Source organism: Bos javanicus, chromosome 29 (genome assembly GCF_032452875.1).
Source record: "Bos javanicus breed banteng chromosome 29, ARS-OSU_banteng_1.0, whole genome shotgun sequence".
In the NCBI taxonomy this organism is placed as follows: domain Eukaryota; kingdom Metazoa; phylum Chordata; class Mammalia; order Artiodactyla; family Bovidae; genus Bos; species Bos javanicus.
The window spans coordinates 51,381,842-51,401,770 of NC_083896.1; the positions used below are offsets into that span (position 1 = coordinate 51,381,842).

At 57.8% G+C, this 19,929-nt stretch overlaps 2 protein-coding genes across 4 annotated transcripts; one reads left to right on the forward strand and one right to left on the reverse strand.

Moving 5' to 3' along the window:
• Positions 1-6,766: 6,766 nt before the first annotated feature.
• Positions 6,767-18,516, reverse strand: PGGHG (protein-glucosylgalactosylhydroxylysine glucosidase). Of its 3 annotated transcripts, none has more exons than XM_061407614.1 (14): positions 18,225-18,516; positions 17,732-18,015; positions 17,229-17,439; positions 16,720-17,155; positions 16,010-16,129; positions 15,544-15,675; positions 15,237-15,348; positions 14,990-15,062; positions 14,478-14,614; positions 14,207-14,340; positions 13,993-14,088; positions 13,823-13,920; positions 13,537-13,748; positions 6,767-8,228 (listed from the first exon to the last, which is right to left on the reverse strand). In XM_061407614.1, the coding sequence occupies exons 2-14, from the start codon at positions 17,988-17,990 to the stop codon at positions 8,152-8,154; spliced, it is 2,097 nt and encodes a 698-aa protein (XP_061263598.1). In that variant the 5' UTR covers positions 17,991-18,015; positions 18,225-18,516; the 3' UTR covers positions 6,767-8,151. The 3 variants fall into 3 exon arrangements, with proteins under 3 accessions (XP_061263598.1, XP_061263600.1, XP_061263599.1); XM_061407616.1 differs by lacking the exon at positions 6,767-8,228 and adding an exon at positions 12,464-13,462 and having other exon boundaries at positions 18,294-18,511; XM_061407615.1 differs by lacking the exon at positions 6,767-8,228 and adding an exon at positions 12,464-13,462 and having other exon boundaries at positions 18,225-18,511.
• On the forward strand, positions 8,964-10,302 carry IFITM5 (interferon induced transmembrane protein 5). Its single transcript, XM_061407618.1, has 2 exons — positions 8,964-9,155; positions 9,820-10,302. Exons 1-2 carry the CDS (start codon positions 8,964-8,966, stop codon positions 10,030-10,032), a joined length of 405 nt encoding a protein of 134 aa, XP_061263602.1. The 3' UTR covers positions 10,033-10,302.
• Positions 18,517-19,929: the final 1,413 nt, after the last annotated feature.

Sequence of the window (19,929 nt, forward strand, 5' to 3'; positions counted from 1 at the left end):
CAAGTGCAGCTCAGGGGCATTAGCATATCCACACTGTGGTGCAGCCACCAGTTCCATCCGCCTCCACGACTTGCCCACCCTCCCAAAGGGACACGCCGTCCCTGGAAACACTCACTCCCCTCCACTGCCCTCCTGCAGCCCCTGCCCCACCGTCTACTTCCTGTGTCAGTGAATCTGACGCCTGCAAGGTCCTTTTTTGAGTGGAGTCAGACAGGGTATGTTGTTTGGTGACTGGCTTATTCCACTGAGCATCATGTCCTTAAGGTCCATCCACAATGTAGCATGAATTCCCTTCCTTCTGAAGGGTGAATAGTACTCATTTGACTTATTTTAAAGATCCCTCTAGGTAAGTTTGGTAACAATTGATTTTTACACTGTTCCTTCTCATTCAGAATAAACAACAGTGTTTTAGGCAGCTTTCGGTGTTTGATATATTTTATAGCTATTACTCCAATTTCATATGATGTGAAGAATTCTTTAGTCTGAATGTCAGCCCAAGGGTGTGTGGCTGATAAGGAAAGCTGCTGCTGTTGCTAAGTCACTTCAGTCCTGTCTGATTCTGTGCGACCCCATAGACGGCAGCCCACCAGCCTCCCCTGTCCCTGGGATTCTCCAGGCAAGAACACTGGAGTGGGTTGCCATTTCCTTCTCCAATGCGTGAAAGTGAGAAGTGAAAGTGAAGCCCCTGAGTTGTGTCCGACTCTTACCGACCCCATGGACTGCAGCCTACCAGGCTCCTCCGTCCATGGGATTTTCCAGGCAAGAGTACTGGAGTGGGGTGCCATTGCCTTCTCCATGAGGGAAGCTACATTTTGCCATAATTAGAGATTCACTTTCATCTTTCTGGCAGGGATGAAGCAAGAAAAAACATACTGCACATCACAAGTCCACGTTTAGAGTCCTCTTTATAGACAGTGTTTTCCAGTTTTGTGTTCAGTTCACCTCAATCGCTCAGTCGTGTCCGACCTTCGTAACCCCATGAATCGCAGCACACCAGGCCTCCCTGTCCATCACCAACTCCCGGAGTTCACTCAGACTCACGTCCATCGAGTCAGTGATGCCATCCAGCCATCTCATCCTCTGTCTTCCCCTTCTCCTTCTGCCCCCAATCCCTCCCAGCATCAGAGTCTTTTCCAATGAGTCAACTCTTCACATGAGGTGGCCAAAGTACTGGAGTTTCAGCTTTAGCATCATTCCTTCCAAAGAAATCCCAGGGCTGATCTCCCTCAGAATGGACTGGTTGGATCTCATTGCAGTCCAAGGGACTCTCAAGAGTCTTCCCCAACACCACGGTTCAAAAGCATCAATTCTTTGGCGCTCAGCCTTCTTCACAGTCCAACTCTCACATCCATACATGACCACAGGAAAAACCATAGCCTTGACTAGACGGACCTTTGTTTGCAAAGTAATGTCTCTGCTTTTAAATATGCTATCTAGGTTGGTCATAACTTTCCTTCCAAGGAGTAAGCATTTTTTAATTTCATGGCTGCAATCACCATCTGCAGTGATTTTGGAGCCCCCCAAAAATAAAGTCTGACACTGTTTCCACTGTTTCCCCATTTATTTCCCATGAAGTGATGGGACCAGAAGCCATGATCTTAGTTTTCTGAATGTTGAGCTTTAAGCCAACTTTCCTACTCTCCTCCTTCATTTTCATCAAGAGGCTTTTTAGTTCCTCTTCACTTTCTGCCATAAGGGTGGTGTTATCTGCATATCTGAGGTTATTGATATTTCTCCTGGAAATCTTGATTTCAGCTTGTGCTTCTGCCAGACCAGCGTTTCTCATGATGTACTCTGCATATAAGTTAAATAAGCAGGGTGACAATATACAGCCTTGACGTACTCCTTCTCCTATTTGGAGCCATTCTGTTGTTCCATGTCCAGTTCTAACTGTTGCTTCCTGACCTGCATACAGGTTTCTCAAGAGGCAGGTCAGGTGGTCTGGTATTCCCATCTCTTTCAGAATCTTCCACAGTTTATTGTGATCCACACAGTCAAAGGCTTTGGCATAGTCAATAAAGCAGAAGTAGATGTTTTTTCTGGAACACTCTTGTTTTTTTGATGATCCAGCAGATGTTGGCAATTTGATCTCTGGTTCCTCTGCCTTTTTAAAACCAACTTCAACATCTGAAGTTCATGGTTCATGTATTGCTGAAGCGTGGCTTGGAGAATTTTGAGAATTACTTTACTAGTGTGTGAGATGAGTGCAATTGTGTGGTAGTTTGAGCATTCTTTGGCATTGCCTTTCTTTGGGATTGGAATGAAAACTGACCTGTTCCAGTCCTGTGGCCACTGCTGAGTTTTCCAAATTTGCTGGCATATTGAGTGGAGAACTTTCATAGCACCATCTTTCAGGATTTGAAATACCTCAACTGGAATTCCATCACCTCCACTAGCTTTGTTCGTAGTGATGCTTTCTAAGGCCCACTTGACTTCACCTTCCAGGATGTCTAGCTTTAGGTGAGTAATCACACCATCGTGATTATCTGGGTCGTGAAGATCTTTTTTGTACAGTTCTTCTGTGTATTCTTGCCATATCTTCTTAAAATCTTCTGCTTCTGTTAGGTCCATACCATTTCTGTCCTTTATTGTGCCCATCTTTGCATGAAGTGTTCCCTTGGTATCTCTAGTCTTTCCTATTCTGTTGTTTTCCTCTATTTCTTTGCATTGATCACTGAGGAAGGCTTTTTTATCTCTCCTTGCTATTCTTTGGAACTCTGCATTCAGATGGGAATATCTTTTCTTTTCTCCTTTGCTTTTCACTTCTTTTCTTTTTGCAGCTATTTGTAAGGCCTCCCCAGACAGCCATTTTGCCTTTTTGCATTTCTTTTCCATGGGGATGGTCTTGATCCTTGTCTCCTGTACAATGTCATGAACCTCCGTCCATAGTTCATCAGGCACTCTGTCTATCAAATCTAGTCCCTTAAATCTATTTCTCATTCCCACTGTATAAATCATAAGGGATTTGATTTAGGTCATACCTGAATGGTCTAGTGGTTTTTCCCTACTTTCTTCAATTTAAGTCTGAATTTGGCAATAAGGAGTTCATGATCTGAGCCACAGTCAGCTCCTGGTCTTGTTTTTGCTGACTGTATAGAGCGTCTCCATCTTTGGGTGCAAAGAACATAATCAATCTGATTTCGGTGTTGACCATCTGGTGATGTCCACGTGTAGAGTCTTCTCTTGTGTTGTTGGAGGAAGATGTTTGCTATGACCAGTGTGTTCTCTTGGGAAAACTCTATTAGCCTTTGCCCTGCTTCATTTTGTACTCCAAGGCCAAATTTGCCTGTTACTCCAGGTGTTTCCTGACTTCCTACTTTTGCATTCCAGTCCCCTATAATGAAAAGGACATCTTTTTTGGGTGTTAGTTCTAAAAGGTCTTGTAGGTCTTCATAGAATCGTTCAACTTCAGCTTCTTCAGCATTACTGGTCAGGGCATAGACTTGGATTACTGTGATATTGAATGGTTTGCCTTGGAAACGAACAGAGAGGGGATCAGAGGGCAGACAGACTGAAAACCACAATCACAGACAACTAGCCAATCTGTCACACGGACCACAGCTTGTCTAACTCAATGAAACTAAGCCCTGCCGTGTGGGGCCACCCAAGACAGACGGGTCATGGTGGAGAGGTCTGACAGATGTGGTCCACGGGAGAAGGGAATGGCAAACCACTCAGGATTCTTGCCTTGAGAAGCCCATGAACGGTACAAAAAGGCAAAAAGACAGGACACTGAAAGAGGAACTCCCCAGGTCGGTAGGTGCCCAATATGCTACTGGAGATCAGTGGAGAAATAGCTGCAGAAAGAATGAAGGGATGGAGCCAAAGCAAAAACAATACCCAGTTGTGGATGTGACTGGTGATAGAAGCAAGGTCTGACGCTGTAAAGAGCAATATTGCATAGGAACCTGGAATGTTAGGTCCATGAATCAAGCAAATTGGAAGTGGTCAAACAAGAGATGGCAAGAGTGAACGTTGACATTCTAGGAATCAGCGAACTAAGATGGGCTGGAATGGGTGAATTTAACTCAGATGACCATTATATCTACTACTGTGGGCAGGAATCCCTTAGAAGAAATGGAGTGGCCATCATGGTCAACAAGAGTCCGAAATGCATACTTGGATGCAATCTCAAAAATGACAGAATGATCTCTGTTTGTTTCCTGTTTTTTGTAGGTGCAGTTAATAGATTACTTCACAGTTACATCCAAAGTGAGATGGCATCGCAATGCCTAGACCCATTAGAGAAAATCAGGCAGAACAGTAAAACTTTCTTCTAGGACTTTAGAAAAGAGATTCTGACTATATCTAGATATTCAGTTATTTTCCGTCTCTTTAATATGATTTCATTGTCATTTTACTGTCTCCCATCTGTCTTGCAGTAGAACTGACATGTGCCAATTCCAATGCTGGATAGGATTAATTTGTATTTGGAACATGAATATGATACACAGGAGTAGGTTAAATGTTTTGGGTCATATAGTTTAGCCATCAAAGTCAAGGTGTTAGTCACTCAATCATGTCCAATTCTTTGTGACCCCATGGGCTGCAACCCGCCAGGCTCCTCTGTCCATGGAATTCTCCAGGCAAGCATACTGGAGTGGGTTGCCATTATCTTCTTCAGGGGATCTTCCTGACCCAGGGATCGAACCCAGGTCTCCTTGAGCCATCTTGAGCCACCAGGGAAGCCCTATAATTAGCCATGTTGAGTTTTCAAAACAAATTTCAGATTTGCTACCATTCTGGGGCTTCCTCTGTGGCTTGGTGGTAAAGAATCTGCCTGCCAATGCAGGAGACGAGAGTTTGATCCCAGTCGGGAAGATCCCCTGGAGGATGAAATGGCAACCCACTCCAGTACTTTTGCCTGGAGCATCCCATGGACAGAGGAGCATGGTGGGCTAGAGTCCATGCAGTCACAGACAGTTGGACATGACTGAGCCACTGAGCATAAAAGCCTTTCTCTCCTTGGCTGCTCTGCCAGCCCTGTGCGTAGCTGAAGTTCCCAAGGGTGGAGCATTTGGCCAGCAGGATCCTGGGGGAAGGAGCCTCCTGTCTGCTCTAGGTAAGAAGAGAGCATCCCCAGGTGATGCTAGTTCCATAGGGTCGCACAGAGTCAGACACACCTAAAGTGACTTAGCACGCATGTTGAATTCAATTGTTGACAGGTATTGTTTAGTTCCCAAGTCATGTCCAACTCTCTGCGACCCCATGAACTGCAGCACGCCAGACTTCCCTGTCCTTCACTATCTCCCTCAAACTCATGGCTATTGAGTCAGTGATGCCATCCAACCATCTCATCCTCTATTGCCCCCTTCTCCTCCTGCGCTCAATCTTTCACAGCATCTGGGTCTTTTCCAATGAATCGGCTCTTTACATTAGGTGGCCAAAGTATTAGAGCTTCAGCTTCAGCATCAGTCCTTCCAACAAATATTCAGGTATAAACTGCTTTATAAAAGGGTGGGGACAAGGGCAGGGCCATAGCCCCAGGTGCAGACCAGCAGTGGACAGGGGAGCTCGTGGGGTGCCTGTCATGGGCAATAGCCTCTGCTATCCTGCACAAACTATAAAGTCCTCTGGTGGCGGTCAGGTCTGCACACACAAGAACAATCAGCCTGATGGTCAGGAAGCCCAGGCCCAGGGTGCAGATGTCCAGGCACTGGGGGTGGGGCATGGCTCTGGGCCCCGGTGGTATTGGCCACCATCTTCCGGTCCCTAGACTAGGGGAGAAGAGGTGGTGAGGGTCCAGGTGACAGCCAGGGGCCGTGACTCAGGGGCCCCCCTGCTGGGCCGCAGTGCCCGTCCTTTCCGCCCATCCCCTGGGGCCTGAGCAGGCCAGTGCCCGGTGGGCCCCCCGGCCTGGGCCTCCATCTCTTCCTCCCAGACTCTCAGCCTCCCCAGGAGCCCCGGGGCTCGCCCTCCCTCCGCTCTAGCCCCTTCGCTGGCCACTCACCCAGCAGGGGGCAGTGTCCTTTCAGCGCCTTTCTGTTATCTGGACCAGATTCGAGATCTGAATTTATCTGAGTGTGAAGGATATAACTTTTCTAAGGAGGCTGGGAAGGAGGACGTCTTGGGACAATGGAGACAGAGACCCCCCACCCCCACCCCTTGGGCACCCACAGCCTTGCCTTGGTTGCACTGGGCAACCAATCTCTCACTGGGAGGGTCCCCCAAGCCGCAGTTTTCAGAGTTCCCTATTTTGGATGTAAAACCCCAGCCCCCCAAATCTGTCTCAGCACCTATGTGGGAACTGTGAGTCCCAACGCACAGTTTCCGGTCGGTGTGGGGCCCCCTGCTGCACTATTCACGTGTGGAGTTCTGCTGGTCCAATCCTCTCCCAGTCCTCAGACTCCACGTTAGGAACTGTTGGTGTTTACCATCCGGAGTCAGGCTGGGTCTCATTGAAAAACCGAACTGGATCTTGAAATGAGTTACTTCCAGTTTAAGCTGGAGTGGGTCTCATGCAAGTCCTACTGGGAATGCAGAATTTACAAGTTAGAAAGACAAGCAGCAAAAACTGGTAGTGCAGATTAAGCATTTAAAAGCTGCTACACCACTGGCCTCCTGACCTAAGGACTCACATGTTAGGGTAGGTTGGTTATGGAATTGGTTGTATTGACTCCAGATTGCTCATCAAACCCAAGAAAACTGAGCATCGAGGTACACCACGAATCACGCACAATCTGCATTGCAGCAGCAAGTCCTTTTGAGGTATTTGTTTGTCTCAGACAGAACCCACAGATTAGATATAAGAAAGGAGCTCGCCACCTGCCGGCCAACTGTTTACTTTATATCTAAGAACTGTCTCAGAAGCTGTATATATCACAAAAATGGCAAAGTCCTACTAAAACCACCTAGAACAGAATGGCCATTTATGAGGGATATTCCAAGTAGGTAATATAACATAAAAGGTGGACCTGGAAGCAAATTCCCTGAATCAAAGAAGTTGAAGGAAACATGTGCTTCACGCTGTAACAAGCCCACTCTGGCTGCTGTAGAGGGAATGCAGAGCGGCTGCGCTAATCCAGGGGAAGGGCGCTTGACTTGGCCTCAGTGGCGCTGAGATTCTGCCCATTCTGGAATTGGGACCAAGTAGATTCGGTGTGAGGGGCAGGGGATGGGTGGAGCTGGATGGGTGAGGGATGTATAATTAAAGCCCAATAGATTAAAATTCCTTTAAGAAATGAGTAATACAAAGATTAAGGCACATCTGATACAGCTTCTTGAAGGGCTGCTCAAAGATTTATAGGCAGAGGATAAATTGGCTCTGACGAGAGAAAGAAGACGATGTGTCTCAGTGCTCACCTCTTCCAGTGGCAGGTAAAGTGTGCAGAAGAGGACCATCACGCGAGGTGGCCAGTGGCCACCTCCTGTGCCAGGGGCGGGGACTGGGCAGAGGGTACAGTGGAGGGAATGCTTGTGTTCCCCCAAATTCCTACTGAAATCCTAAAGTGATGGTATTAGGAGGTTAGAAGGTCATGAGGGTGGATCCCTCCCTCAGCTCCTTCCACCAGTGAGGAGCAGAGGAAAGTAGGCTGTCTGCAATAAGGGCCCATCCACGCTGGCACCCTTATCTTGGACCTTCAAGCCTTTAGAAAAGTGAGAGATGCATTTCTATTATTTATGAGTCACTGGTCTGGGCACTAGCTATAGCAGTCCCAACTCAGACAGAAGGTTTGGGAGCCTGAGGTCTCTCTTACAGGAGCAGGCTGGAGAGCCCAGGAGCCCTCCTCCATGGAGGGGGCACTTGGTTACATCAATCTCAGTCAGTTCAGTCACTCAGTCGTGTCCGACTCTACGACCCCATGGACTGCAGCACCCCAGGCTTCCCTGTCCATCATCAACTCCTGGAGCTTGCTCAAACTTATGTCCATCGAGTCGGTGATGTCATCCAATCATCTCATCCTCTGTCGTCCCCTTCTCCTCCTGCATTCAGTCTTTCCCAGCATCAGGGTCTTTTCCAATGAGTCAGCTCTTTGCATCCAGTGGCCAAAGTATTGGAGTTTTAGCTTCAGCATCAGTCCTTCCAATGAATACTCGGACTGATTTCCTTTAGGATGGACTGGTTTGATCTCCTTGCAGTCCAAGGGACTCTCAAGAGTCTTCTCCAACATCACAGTTTAAAAGTATTAATTCTTTGGTGCTCAGCTTTCTTTATAGTCCAACTCTTACATCCAATCTGGCCCTTGACATACATGGGATTCGCAGGCACACAGATGCTGCTGGGCCGTCTGGAGGGAGATGAAACCAGGCTTAAGACATAAAAAGCTCACCCCCCACAAACAGCTCTGGACTGGGGAGGAAGCAGCAGCCAGCCTGAGAGGCAGCTGCCTGCCATGAGGGAGGAGGGCTCCCTGCAGCTTCCACCAGCAGGGCCAGATCAAGGCCCGCCCTCCAACACGCGCACCCCCGGCTTTCTCTCTCCACACTCCGTTTTCTCCTTAGCACTGTCCAGTTCCACCTGGATGTGGCCTGCTTCCTTCCACCGGCACTCACGGGGACTGTCATATCCCTAAGGCTGGACACGGGTGATCAGACGGTGATCTGGGCAGAGGACAGCAGAAGCCAAGGCGGCCACCCAGCCACATTGGCCCTGACTCGGCGCCTCCACCCGCTTTTGTCCGCGGGGGAGGGGGCTCTGGTGGGCAGACCGCAGCCACTGCGTGCCTCGGCCGGCCGCCTTCGATGGGGGCTTCCCAGCTGGACCCCAGGATAGGAGGGGCTCCGGCGGCTCCCCACCGCCCGCCAGCCTGTGGGTAGCGTTTCCCGGTGAGGGGGTAGCTCTCCGAGGGGCGGGGCTCCCTGCGGGGCGGGCGGTGGGCTCGCGGGCGGGGCGGCGCTCGGCGGGCTGTCATTTGTCGTTATATTTAGCGGCGGGCGATCAGCCGGGCGGCGGCGAGGGCTATAAGCGGCGGGGCGCCCACCCTCGAAGCAGGAGTCCGAGCGAGGAGACGGCGCTGGAACCCATGGACACGTCGTACCCCCGCGAGGACCCCCGGGCCCCGACGCCCCGCAAGGCCGACGGCAACGCCCACACGGCCCTGACGCTGGGGGCTCCGCGACCCCCACCTCGAGACCACTTGATCTGGTCCGTGTTCAGCACCCTCTACCTGAACCTGTGCTGTCTCGGCTTCCTGGCGCTGGCCTACTCCATCAAGGTGGGCCTGGGGGGCTTCGTGGGGGCCCAGGAGCATTTCATGGGGGCTGCTTATCAAGCCGGAATGCAGGAGGACTCTGCTGGGTGTCTTCCAGCCTGATGGTGGGGGGAGGCCTGCCTCCCACGAGGGCTTCTGAGTCTGACTGCTGTTCATAAAAATGAAGGGCGGTGTCTAGTCTGTCCCAAAGAACCCAGGGTAGATCAGGCCTTACCGAAGGGGGTCTCTTCTTTCAAATGGGGCTTTTCACACGTCGGGGCTCCTGTTAGCACAGCTCCCTAGCTTCAGCTCCTGTGGTGGCGGCCTCCCAGCACCAATGAGGACTCCCTACCCTCGGGAGTTGTGGAAGGTAGATGCTGGCTTGGGATGGCCACTGGGTCCATTAACTGGAGTGGGAGGGTGCAGCGGCTCCCCTCAGCCTCACCTTAGGCTGAACCTTTTACCACCCAAGGCCCCCCAAGGAAGGTCGAGCCCATGTGTCCAGCTGGGGGCAGTGAAGGGAGTGAGCCCAGCCCAGACAGTATCCCCTCAGGCCTCTCCCCTCCATCCAGGTTTTGGGTTCATCATGGGTCCCCCAAGGTGTGGACTCTGGCTGCCTGGGATGGGGGTGGCGGGGCCCGCAGTGCCTGTGAACCTGTAGAGACCTGGCCCTGCTGCTGGTCCGCAGGCCCGAGACCAGAAGGTGGCTGGAGATCTGGAGGCAGCCCGGCGTCTCGGCTCCAAAGCCAAGTGCTACAACATCCTGGCCACGATGTGGGCGCTGGTGCCGCCGGTCCTGCTCCTGGTGCTGCTGGTGACCGGCGCCCTGCACCTGTCTCGGCTGGCCAAGGGCTCTGCCGCCTTCTTCAGCACCAAGTTCGATGACGCCGACTATGACTGACAGGCCGGGCCCTGTCCCTGTCCTGACCAGGGACCCCAACCCCAGGGCTCTACCCCAGCCCCCTGGAGCCCTGACCATCTACAGGGCTGAGGCCTACCCCCGCCCTAGCCCGGGCATCTAACACTGACTCTGAAGGTCTTTCACTCGGGCCTCAGGGACTTCCCCTCGGCTCGATGCCCCCAGTTCCCTAACCTCTGGCCCTCAGGCCAGCTCCTTCCTCCCCACTCACCAGCCTCGGCTGTTCAATTAAAAAGACCTGGTTCCAGAAAATGCCTTCTGGGACTGTTCCTGGCTGGGGCTGGGGAGGGCGTCTTCCCGAGGCGAGCCACCCCCGGGACCACCACAGCAAGGCCCCCCGGGCTGCCCCCAGCGTCCGCGGCGGGCCGCTGTGTCCCGCTGGCTTGGCCGTGCCGACGGTCCCCTGCGTGCAGGCACCAGGCAGCTTGCGGCTTCTGGGTGGAGGCGCCTGAGTATTTTAGAATGAAGTTGGGGAACTTGGGCTTTTGATCTCTGCCACGCTGTGGTTTAGTGGCCGCTCTTCCAGAACATGTGTGGTGAGTCTCCGAGTCCACGTGTGTGCCCATCCTCGAGTCAGTGTGTGTGCACGCCTGTTAAGGGGACTCCCTGGCCAGTGAGATCCGTCCTTGCCCTGCACGTTCCTGTCTGTGGCTGGGCCTGTGCTGACCTCCCTCTTTGTGTCACGCTGTCCTCCTGACCTCACATTCCTTTAATTCTGATTGATCTCCGTCCCAGCAGTGGGTTCCCTCCCTCCTAGATCAGGGGGGCTGGACAAAGACACACAAGCAGACAGGCACGGTCACACCACCATCCGTGCACACGCCCATCACACACACAGCACAGGAGCACCCCCAACAACTGTACAGAGAGGAGACACTTGGGGTGAGGACATTTCTAAGTGTCTTTGGCACAAGTACTTCCCTATTTTACCTTCCTGTGCAACCCCCTACCAGATGCAGAGAAGGGGGTTGCTAAACACACACGCACACTGTGTGTGGCTGGGGCGAGGCCCTTGGGGCCTTGCTGTGGCCAGGCCAATGACAGGGCAGGCTAATTGCAGGGGCCTTAACCACAGGGTGGCTCAGGGCTTCGAGCACCCCACCCATGGCCCCTTCCCACCCGGCCTGGGCTGGGGGTGGAGGTCTCTGTGGAGCTGCTGTATTTGGAGCCCCTGGAGTAGCCCCCATCCTGTGACAGCCAACAGCTGGCCCAGCTGTCTCTACCACACGCCAGCAGTGATGAGTCCCAGCTGCAGGCCAGCGGTGCCCCAGCCCCGTGCCGACCGTGTGCTGCTCTGAGCCAGCCCGAGACAGAGGTTGTGCTGGAGGGACCTGGGCTGGAGGAGTTCTGCCCCTTCCTGGGCTGGGCCTACACTGGACCAAGGACAAGGCCAGTGCTCAGACTAGCATGGAGGCGGTGTTTCAACACTAAGCTCCAGGTCTGACCCAGGGAGGGAACAACCCATGCTGGACACAGAGGCTGGGGGCTGGGGTCAGCCTGCGTGTGGTCGAGGCTGGGGTCAGCCTGCGTGTGGTCGAGGCTGGGGTCAGCCTGCGTGTGGTCGAGGCTGGGGTCAGCCTGCGTGTGGTCGAGGCTGGGGTCAGCCTGCGTGTGGTCGCATACGCGTCTCCAAGCAGGGGATGGTTAGCTGGTCCCCACATTTGGTGAGGGGAGCAGAGTGTCCAGCCCACACCCAGGTGTGGACAGAGAATGTGCAGTTAAGCCAGGTACAGATGAAGGTCACCAGCAATGCTTCCTGCCTCAGGAAGGGACCGGGTCAAGTTCAGACAGTGGGCTGCCATGGACTGGATCAGCCAGACAGCACACAGCCAGGCTGCCACCCTGTTAAGGCCCCTCAGAGGGTTGCCCTTCCCCTGCACAGGTGGGTGCACACACGCACGCATGGCACACACGCCTGGGGAAATGTCAGCTTATGTCAGTCCTGTGGACAAAGGGCCGCCTGCCAGCCCCACCTAATGCCTGTGCCCACATCTGGCTCCAGGGCTGCAAAGCCAAGTGTCTGCTTCATGGGGACCATCCGTGGCCAAAATGCTTGGCTCCAGCAGACCTCCTGGGCCTTTGCTGCACTGCCAGCAGCTGAATGAGAGCCTGTAGGCACCCCGGGGAGCCCCATCAAGCGCTGCCTCCATTCTGAGGCCACGTGCACTCAGGAAGCTGGTCTGTAGCTCGGCCACGCTCCCTGCAGCCGCACGCAGGCAGGCCCTGGTGACCCCAGCTCCTCCGCCACCCTGTCCTCTCTTCCTCAGGGGCTTCAGTTTATCACAGTTCACCTGCTGGTCTCTGCTTTTGGGAGAACTTGGGCTAATTCTCCACTGAGAACGGAGAGCAGCAGTTTGCCAGACGAAGGCCGCAGGGGGTGGTGGTGGGGTGGGAAGGGAGGCAGGTGCAGACGTGATGGGACCCACTTACTTGTTCCACACTAGCAAGGGAAGGGAAGCCTGACTTTTGACGAGAGCCTCCCTTTCAGGAGGGTGCCCGTTGGCTCCTCACCACAGACACAGTTTGCCCGGCACCGACCGAGCTTTACTTCCCCAGCAGACGCCATCCCACCCTGGAAGACCCGAGAGCCCAAGTCAGCTGTGCCAGCTGGGGGGCTCAGGCCCGGAGCAGACAGCAGGTGGAGCCTCGGCCGAGGCCGCGTGCCCAGGCCAGGCAGGCTCAGCACCGCAGCCCCATCTTTCCCGCTGGTCGGGGGGAGAGCAGGTCCCTGCTCCACACCCCACACCCCTTCCTTCCTCGAGGAAGGCATGTGACAGAGACCATCAGATGTGACCGAAGTGGCCCAGAGGCAAGAGAAGCCAAGGACTGAGGGTGCTGGGCCCCCCGGCAGTCCAGGAGCGCCTGGGCTCAGGCGTGTGACACACAGTCCCTGGTGGTGAAGCTGCGGCCCAGGTCCTAAGTCCTCCCCACGCCCTGCACCCCGCGGTCCTCCCCAGAGAGGCCTGCACCTGCCTCAGTCTTCTTCGCAGAACTGGCCCCTCAGGAAGGGCACGAGGGGGCTGGGAGCAGACGGGCTGAGCAGCAGGGAAGCGGCCTGTCCACGGGGGTCACTGGGGGCTCGGCTAGAGGCAGCGGCTTGAACTCAGGCCAGAGGGAGCCTGGCTGCCACATAGAGGCGGGTGGGGGTCCAGGAGGGCATTGAGAAGGGGCGGGTACAGCCACGTGGGGGCACCCGTGGGGGGCGTGGCCGGGGGGGCAACCCTGGCCATCTGCAGGGAGGGGCTCATGAAGCTTCAGGGCCCAAGGGTGTCCCAGAGCGGGGCCTGCGGGCTCGGGGCAGCTGTTCAACGTCTTCAGAAAGCCTCCCAGGAAGTTCGTGGGGCAGCGCATGCGGCCTACAGGCCTGACCTTTGTATCCGACCCGCTGAGCAGGGAAAACAGACTCTCCGTCCTGCAGGGAGAGGGGCATCGTGGGGCGAGGCACACAATGGGGCCGCCTTGGGTGGGGTCTGGGGGGTGGCCTACCTGGAGGCAGGGGGAGGCGAGTACGTGACGGCCACAGCTCGGCTTCCAGAGAGGGGGCCCAAGGCCCTGCCTGGGCCGTGACCTCGACTGTCACGAAGCCCACAGAGAGGGAGAAGTCAAGCCTGCTCCCCTGGTAGGAGATGCCAGAGACACACACTGCAGAGATCCCCACCGGACACATGGGGTTGAAAGTCAGACCGGCCCTGGTGATCCTGGGGGGAAGGGAAGGTTCTGTGAGGAGGGCAGGGGGCAGCAGGCAATCACCCTCCGCTTCCAATGCACTCACCTGAACCCCGTGACCCCGAAGAGCACCGCCTGCAGGAAGCCCCCCATGCCCGTCAGGAAGTTCACAGCACCCGACCCGTCTGCATTCTCCGTCCACACCTGCAGGGGCAAGGCGGTCAGGGCAGGGCTGGGCATGGTGGGCATGGAGGGCCAGGCTGGGGCCAGGCTGACCTTGAAGGGCTCCGTGACGTTGGCGAAGCTCCTCTCCAGGAGGGCCCATGCCCGCCCTGGGTCCTTCAGCTCCATCCAGCCCACCGCAAACATGCTCTGGGGTCAGAGAACATGCTGGCATGAGGCCCACAGCACAGGGAGGGGATACTGAGGCCAATGGGACAATGCCAAGGTGCTGTGAGGACCACCACCCCACGCCCCGCAGTCTCCTTACCCAGGTCATGGCGGGGCCATGGGGGGACGTCACAGCCTCATAAATCTCCAGGTTTTGCCTGCGAACGTGGGGACTCAGGGGGAAGGGGACAGGATACCCCAGGAGCACAACATCTGCCTGCTTCACTTCCTCTCCTGGCGGGGGAGGGCAAGGTGCTGCTGAAGGGGTGGGGGTTGGGTGGGGACTGCTCTGTTAGGAAGGGGGTGTCCAGGTGGACACAAGGTCCTGTGGGAGGACAGAAGGGCCTTGAAAGAGCTTCGAGTCCACTCACCAGGCTGGTACCCATCAAACTCAGGGTGAAAGTTCAGTTTCGGGTCAAAGGGCACCTTGATCTTATCAGCCACCACCAGCCACTGGTTGGGGACAGGATGCCCCAGGTCCTGGGCCAGGGCAGCAGCAAAGCGCAAGCTAGGAGCAGAGGTGGCAGGGCAGGGGTGAGGCGGGGGTGGGGGCAGGGGGAGGGGGCAGGGGTGAAGCAGGGGGAGGGGCAGAGGGAGGCGGGGGGAGGGAACGGGGGAGGGGGCAGGGGGAGGGGGCAGGGGTGAGGTGGGGGAGGGGCAGGGGAGGTGGGGGAGGGAACAGGGGGAGGGGGCAGGGGTGAGGCAGGGGGAGGTGGGGGAGGGGCAGGGGAGGTGGGGGAGGGAACAGGGGGAGGGGGCAGGGGTGAGGCAGGGGGAGGTGGGGGGAGGGGGCAGGGGGAGGTGGGGGGAAGGGGGCAGGGGGAGGCGGGCTGCAGCCACCACACTCCTTCCCCTTCTCAGTGGAGGCGGGGTGGGGTCTGACCTGTTCTGGACCAAGACGTTGGTGTACACAGAGTTGTTGACCCCTGGGTGGTACTCATCGGGGGGCATGACTCCTGGGCACAGAAGGGCAAGATGGTACTTCTTGGAGGGGCTTAGGGACCTGCCCTGTCCCAGTAGCCACTGTGGGGCTGGCGGTCACACGTGTCCACCTGCCCCTCCACTCGTGACTGTCCACGCTCCACATCCCTTGCCCGTCACCCACACTCCCGTGACGGCCACGCTCTCACCCTTCAGGTGGTACTTCTCCTCCTCAGGGTTCCACTCTACGCGGCTGCACCAAAACTCAGCCACGGCCCTGACCACATCCCAGCCACCAGCCTCTCGGAAGAGCTCCAAGTCCTGAGGGGAAGGGGCACGTCAGAGGCCATGACGCCTGTGATTCTAGCTCCCACCGGTGACTGCATTTCTCGTCAAGGCTCGCCCTCTGAGCGCCCAGCAGTGAAGGCCTGGCTCCGAGATGCTCCACAGGACTAGCCCCAGACAGGCAGTCGTGCAGCGTGGAGAGTCGCCCCGGGGGGCACAGTGACACCTCACCTGGGTGGTGTGGTAGTACAGCTGGAAGGCCAGCACCACAGCCCCGTTGACATGGATCTCCTGGGTCCCGTAGATGGCTTCAGGGCAGACCTCCAGGCCAGAGCCCGCGCTCTCCCAGGCAAACTTGGCTCCCTGGGGGTTGGGGGATGGAGCAGATGACTGTGTTCCTGGGGGCCAGGGGTAGCCCGCTCCTTTCCCTTCGCTGCCAGCCTTCAGCCATGGAGGGCAGACAGAGGCGGGGGCCGCTGTGGGGCCCTGCGGGCTCTGAGTGCCCACTGTGTCCCTGCCCTGGGGCAGGGCAGCGAGGGAAGCCCTGCAGGGCCCCTCGGGCTGTTGTTCCCACTTGTGCAGTACAGGCTGGGGGAGGGATCCAAGACGTCCGGGTCCCACGCACCGAGGGGGCCTGGGGCAAGGGGTGAAGGCCTGAGAGGGCTGTGGGGCCTCAGGCCCTTTGGGGGCCCCTTACCTGGTAGCCCAGGCTCCGGGCGTTGTCCAGGGCCCCGCTGAGTGTCCGGATGCGGTACTGCAGGAGAGCCTTGGCGGCCTCCGGGTGGAGCAGCAGGAGACCCGGGAGCACCCAGAGGTCCTGGAGCACAGCCATGGAAGAACCCCTGGTCTCTCCCTGCAGCCACATCCAGCTTCCTCCTCCAGTGCGCCCCCAGGTCTGTCCCCGATGACGCTCTGCCCGCCAACCCCATGGCCACATCCCCCAAACCAAGACACTCCTCAGACCTGGTGGGCACTGCATCTGTTGGGGCTCAGGCCAGAGTCTGGGTGTGGGGAGCGGGTGGAGAGCCCCGCGGTCACCTGGTCCTGGCTGCCTCACCTTCCTCCACCCTCCCTCCCCTCAGCAGCCCCAGGGGTGTTTCCAGAGCACACTGCTGGCCGTGCCCTTCCCCAGGTAGAGTCTGCGTGGCCTCCTCAGCCCTTCTACAGTGACTCCTTCCCCAGAGGGGAGTACCTCTCCCCCGGGCCAGGAGTCCTGCAGCTGCGTAGCTCTGGGCCTCTGCACCTTCTGGTCTGACCCCTCCTCCTTCAGCTGTGACTCTGCTGCCCTCAGCAGGCCTCCCCCCGTCACGTCCCTGTGTCTCTCCAGCCGCAGCCCCAACCGGGCAGAGCAGAGGCCCGCAGTGCACGTGGACTGGCGGGTGGAGGGGGGGTGGGGGTGGCGCGCACCTGGTCCCAGAAGACGTGGCCCCAGTAGCACTCCCCACGGCTCCCATTGGAGAGGCCCCCGGGGCTGAGGCCATGGCAGACGTATCCCGAGGCCCCGGGCTGGGGCAGGGCGCTGAGCAAGTAGTAGAGGGCGCCACGCAGGGCCTGGCGCAGGGCCAGTGGCCCTTCCACATCCAGGCCACAGTCTGCCCAGAGCTGGGCCCAGGCCTGGGCGTGGGCCGTGTAGAGAGCGTGCCTTGCCTGCAGCTGCAGGGCCTCTGCGAGGCAGGCCTGGGCCTCAGCCTGGCTGCCACCCACCACCGTCAGGAACTCCCACGTCGCATCCTCCTGCCCTTCTCCGAGGGTCAAGGCCGGGGGGACCGGTGTCCACAGCATGTGCACCTCCTGCTGCGCGCCCCCAGGCTGCTCGGGGGTGAGCGTGCGGCCGCACAGGTACCTGCAAGAGGGCAGCTGTGTCTCAGGGACCAGCCTCTCCTCCGCCACCTAGCCGGCTCCCTGCCCATCCTCACCGGGCTCCCTGGAAGTCAGGACCCAGATGCAGGTCCAGGTCTGGGCTTTCTGGGGAGAAGGCTGACCGCAGCCGCACTGTGACCGGCCAGCTCCCCTTGGCCAGGCGGGTGATGGACACACTGAAGGCCAGGACATGAGGCAGTGTGCGGTGGGCATAGATGCGCTGGGAGGCGCGGAAGCTTGGGCCCTCCAGGGTGTGCAAGAAGGAACCTGGGAAAGGGTGGAGAGGAAGACGGGGCAATTCTCACACCCGCCCTGGGGCCACCGAGGACAGGTCCAAATCAACGGCCTTTCTGGGCTGGGAGTGAAGTCCCCCTCTCCCTTCAGTGAGGGAGCCCCGCCGGCTGGAAGCCTCACAAAGCGGCCGCTCAGAGCCTCCTTTTGCAGGACGCTGGCATCCTGAGTGAGGAGGTGCCGGGATGGGACCTCTGGCCTTCTGCTCGCTTGGAAATGGCGGGGGTGGGCTGGGGTAAGGGCTGGGCGGAGGGCAGGCAGTGGCTACCTGTGTTAGTGTCCAGAACATAGGTCTTGGTTAGCTGCTCTCCAGTCCCGGCTGGGGCCTCCAGCTGGACATTGAGGGGACTGGGCAGAATGGCCCGGTGGGTATCCCCCAAAGCCCCATTGTACACACCGCTCACATGCAGTGTCTCATGATACACGCGTGTGCCCAAGTATGCGCTGGTCACGGTGGCCAAGAGCCGGGGGTCACTGGGCAGAGAGTGGGCAGTGAATCTGGTGGCGTCCTTGTCCGCATCCTCCATGGAAAGGCTGACTCCGCGGAGGGGCCTGCAAAAGTGGGGGGCAGAGGCCCCACAGTTGGCTGGGCCTCTGTTTTCTGTAACTCCCAAAGCTCTCCCTGGAACTCGACTAGTGGCCCCAGAGGTGGAGGGAGGGGCGTGTGCCCTCCTGGGTGGCCAGGAAACACCCTCCGCCAGAAGACGCTCACCCCCACCCCCACTATTGATCCAGGGACCCACGGATGCCCCGGCTCCCACCTCAGGGCCGCACCCCCACGAACCGGTCCTGCTGGCAGGAAGGGCGGAGCCTCAGCCCGCGGGCCTCACCCTCCGGGAGGCCAGTCGGTACAGGGCGGGCTGTGGTCAGCAGCTGGGGAAGGGGACGGGCAGGCGGGCCAGAGGCCCCGTCTCTGGGTCCGCAGCCCCGCGGCGTCCCTCGGCTCCAGCGGCGCTGCCCCTCAGGGGCAGGAGGAGAAGCAGCCAGCGGCGGCCGTGCCACCGGAAGGTCCCGCGGTCCCCGCCCAGGGCCGCGCGGGGCGGGCCAGGCGCGCGTCCCCACCCCCGGGCGTGCGCGAGGGGGGCCGAAGGGCGGGCCGGGCTTCTCTGGCGGCCCAGCCTGCGAGGCCGAGCAGAGACAGGCCCAGCTCCAGCTTTGCCCTGAGGCTTCTCCGGGGTGGATCTGACAGGGCTTCCTCTCTCCCCGACCGACCTCTCCCAGGAGAGGTGGGGCCGGGGTTCTCCTCTGGAGCCCCGCCTTCCTTTGTCCCCGCCCCACTGGCTGGCTTTGCACCCCCTCCTCAGTCTCCATCTTCCCCACGTGCCCCCTGCCTCTGGAAGATCTGGGCTCTGGGCCTGTCTAGACCTTGTCTCTCTAACCCCGGCCTGACCCAAATGACTGTGCTGGGACCACTGGCCCAACCAGACACTCAGATTCAGCCTGTGCCTGAAACCTGGCCTTCCTACCCCTCCCCAGCACAAGCAATGGTGACCTCACCATTCCCCACCCAGGCCCCTCCATCCCCACTCCCAGGGCCCCCACCAGGCCCCCTTCTCGGCTCTCCCCATCCACAGGCACTGCCTCCTCTCAGACCAGGCCACCCTCCTGGGTTGGTGCAGGCCTGCTCTGGCCCCACAGCTCTTGCAAGCAGAGCCACAGCCACCCTGAGAGTAGTTAGGGTCTGCTCAAAGCCTGCAGCGGTGTCCACCTTACCGGCAGGAGGCGCCCCGGCCCCTCCCCTCTCACCGCCCCCGCCCCCCCCCCCCGCCCCCCAAGCCCCCCGCTCCCCCAGCTGCTACCTGGCTTCCCTGCTGCTTCTGCTACCATCCCAAGCAGGCTCCCTAGTATGGGCTCAGTGTGTCCCCCCACATCCATCGGTTGACTTCTGATCCCCACTGTGATGGTGTTTGTAGGTGGGGCCTTTGGTACATAGGTCACGAGCAGTCAAGAGTAGGATTAGTGCCTTTATAAAGAAGGTATTTTGAGTAAACTGCGGGAGTTGGCAATGGACAGGGAGGCCTGGCGTGCTGCAGTCCATGGCGTCTCAAAGAGTTGGACACGACTGAGCGCCTGAACTGAACTGAACTGAAGAAGAGGCCTTAGAGGTCCCTCCTTCTACCCTGTGAGGACACGGCTGGAAGACAGCCATCTGCACCAAGAGGGTCCTCACCAGACACCGAATTGACTGGCACCTTGACCTTGGACATCCTAGCCTCCAGAACTGTGAGAAAGGCGCTTCTGTTGTTGGTCAGCTACCTGCTCTGCGGTATGTTGTTAACAGCAGGCCGAGCCGCTGTGCGGCCTTTACACTTGCTGACCCACTGCCTTTTCCTCAAGACGTCCTTAGGTTGGCCCCTCACTTCCTTCCATTGTCAAGTGCCCTGTCTTCCCTAGATTGTCCCAGACTCCTTACAGGTAAGAGAAAACCCTTGGCTCCATCCCCCACCCCTTCTTTTCCTTCCTTCA

Coding starts and splice junctions, on each gene's coding strand:
- IFITM5 (XM_061407618.1), top strand. CDS start 8,964: ATGGACACGTCGTACCCCCGCGAGGACCCCCGGGCCCCGACGCCCCGC. Junction 9,156..9,819: donor CGCTGGCCTACTCCATCAAG/GTGGGCCTGGGG, acceptor GCTGGTCCGCAG/GCCCGAGACCAGAAGGTGGC.
- PGGHG (XM_061407614.1), bottom strand. CDS start 17,990: ATGGAGGATGCGGACAAGGACGCCACCAGATTCACTGCCCACTCTCTG. Junction 15,676..16,009: donor CCCGGAGCCTGGGCTACCAG/GTAAGGGGCCCC, acceptor CCCAACCCCCAG/GGAGCCAAGTTTGCCTGGGA. Junction 14,615..14,989: donor AACGTCTTGGTCCAGAACAG/GTCAGACCCCAC, acceptor CTCTGCTCCTAG/CTTGCGCTTTGCTGCTGCCC.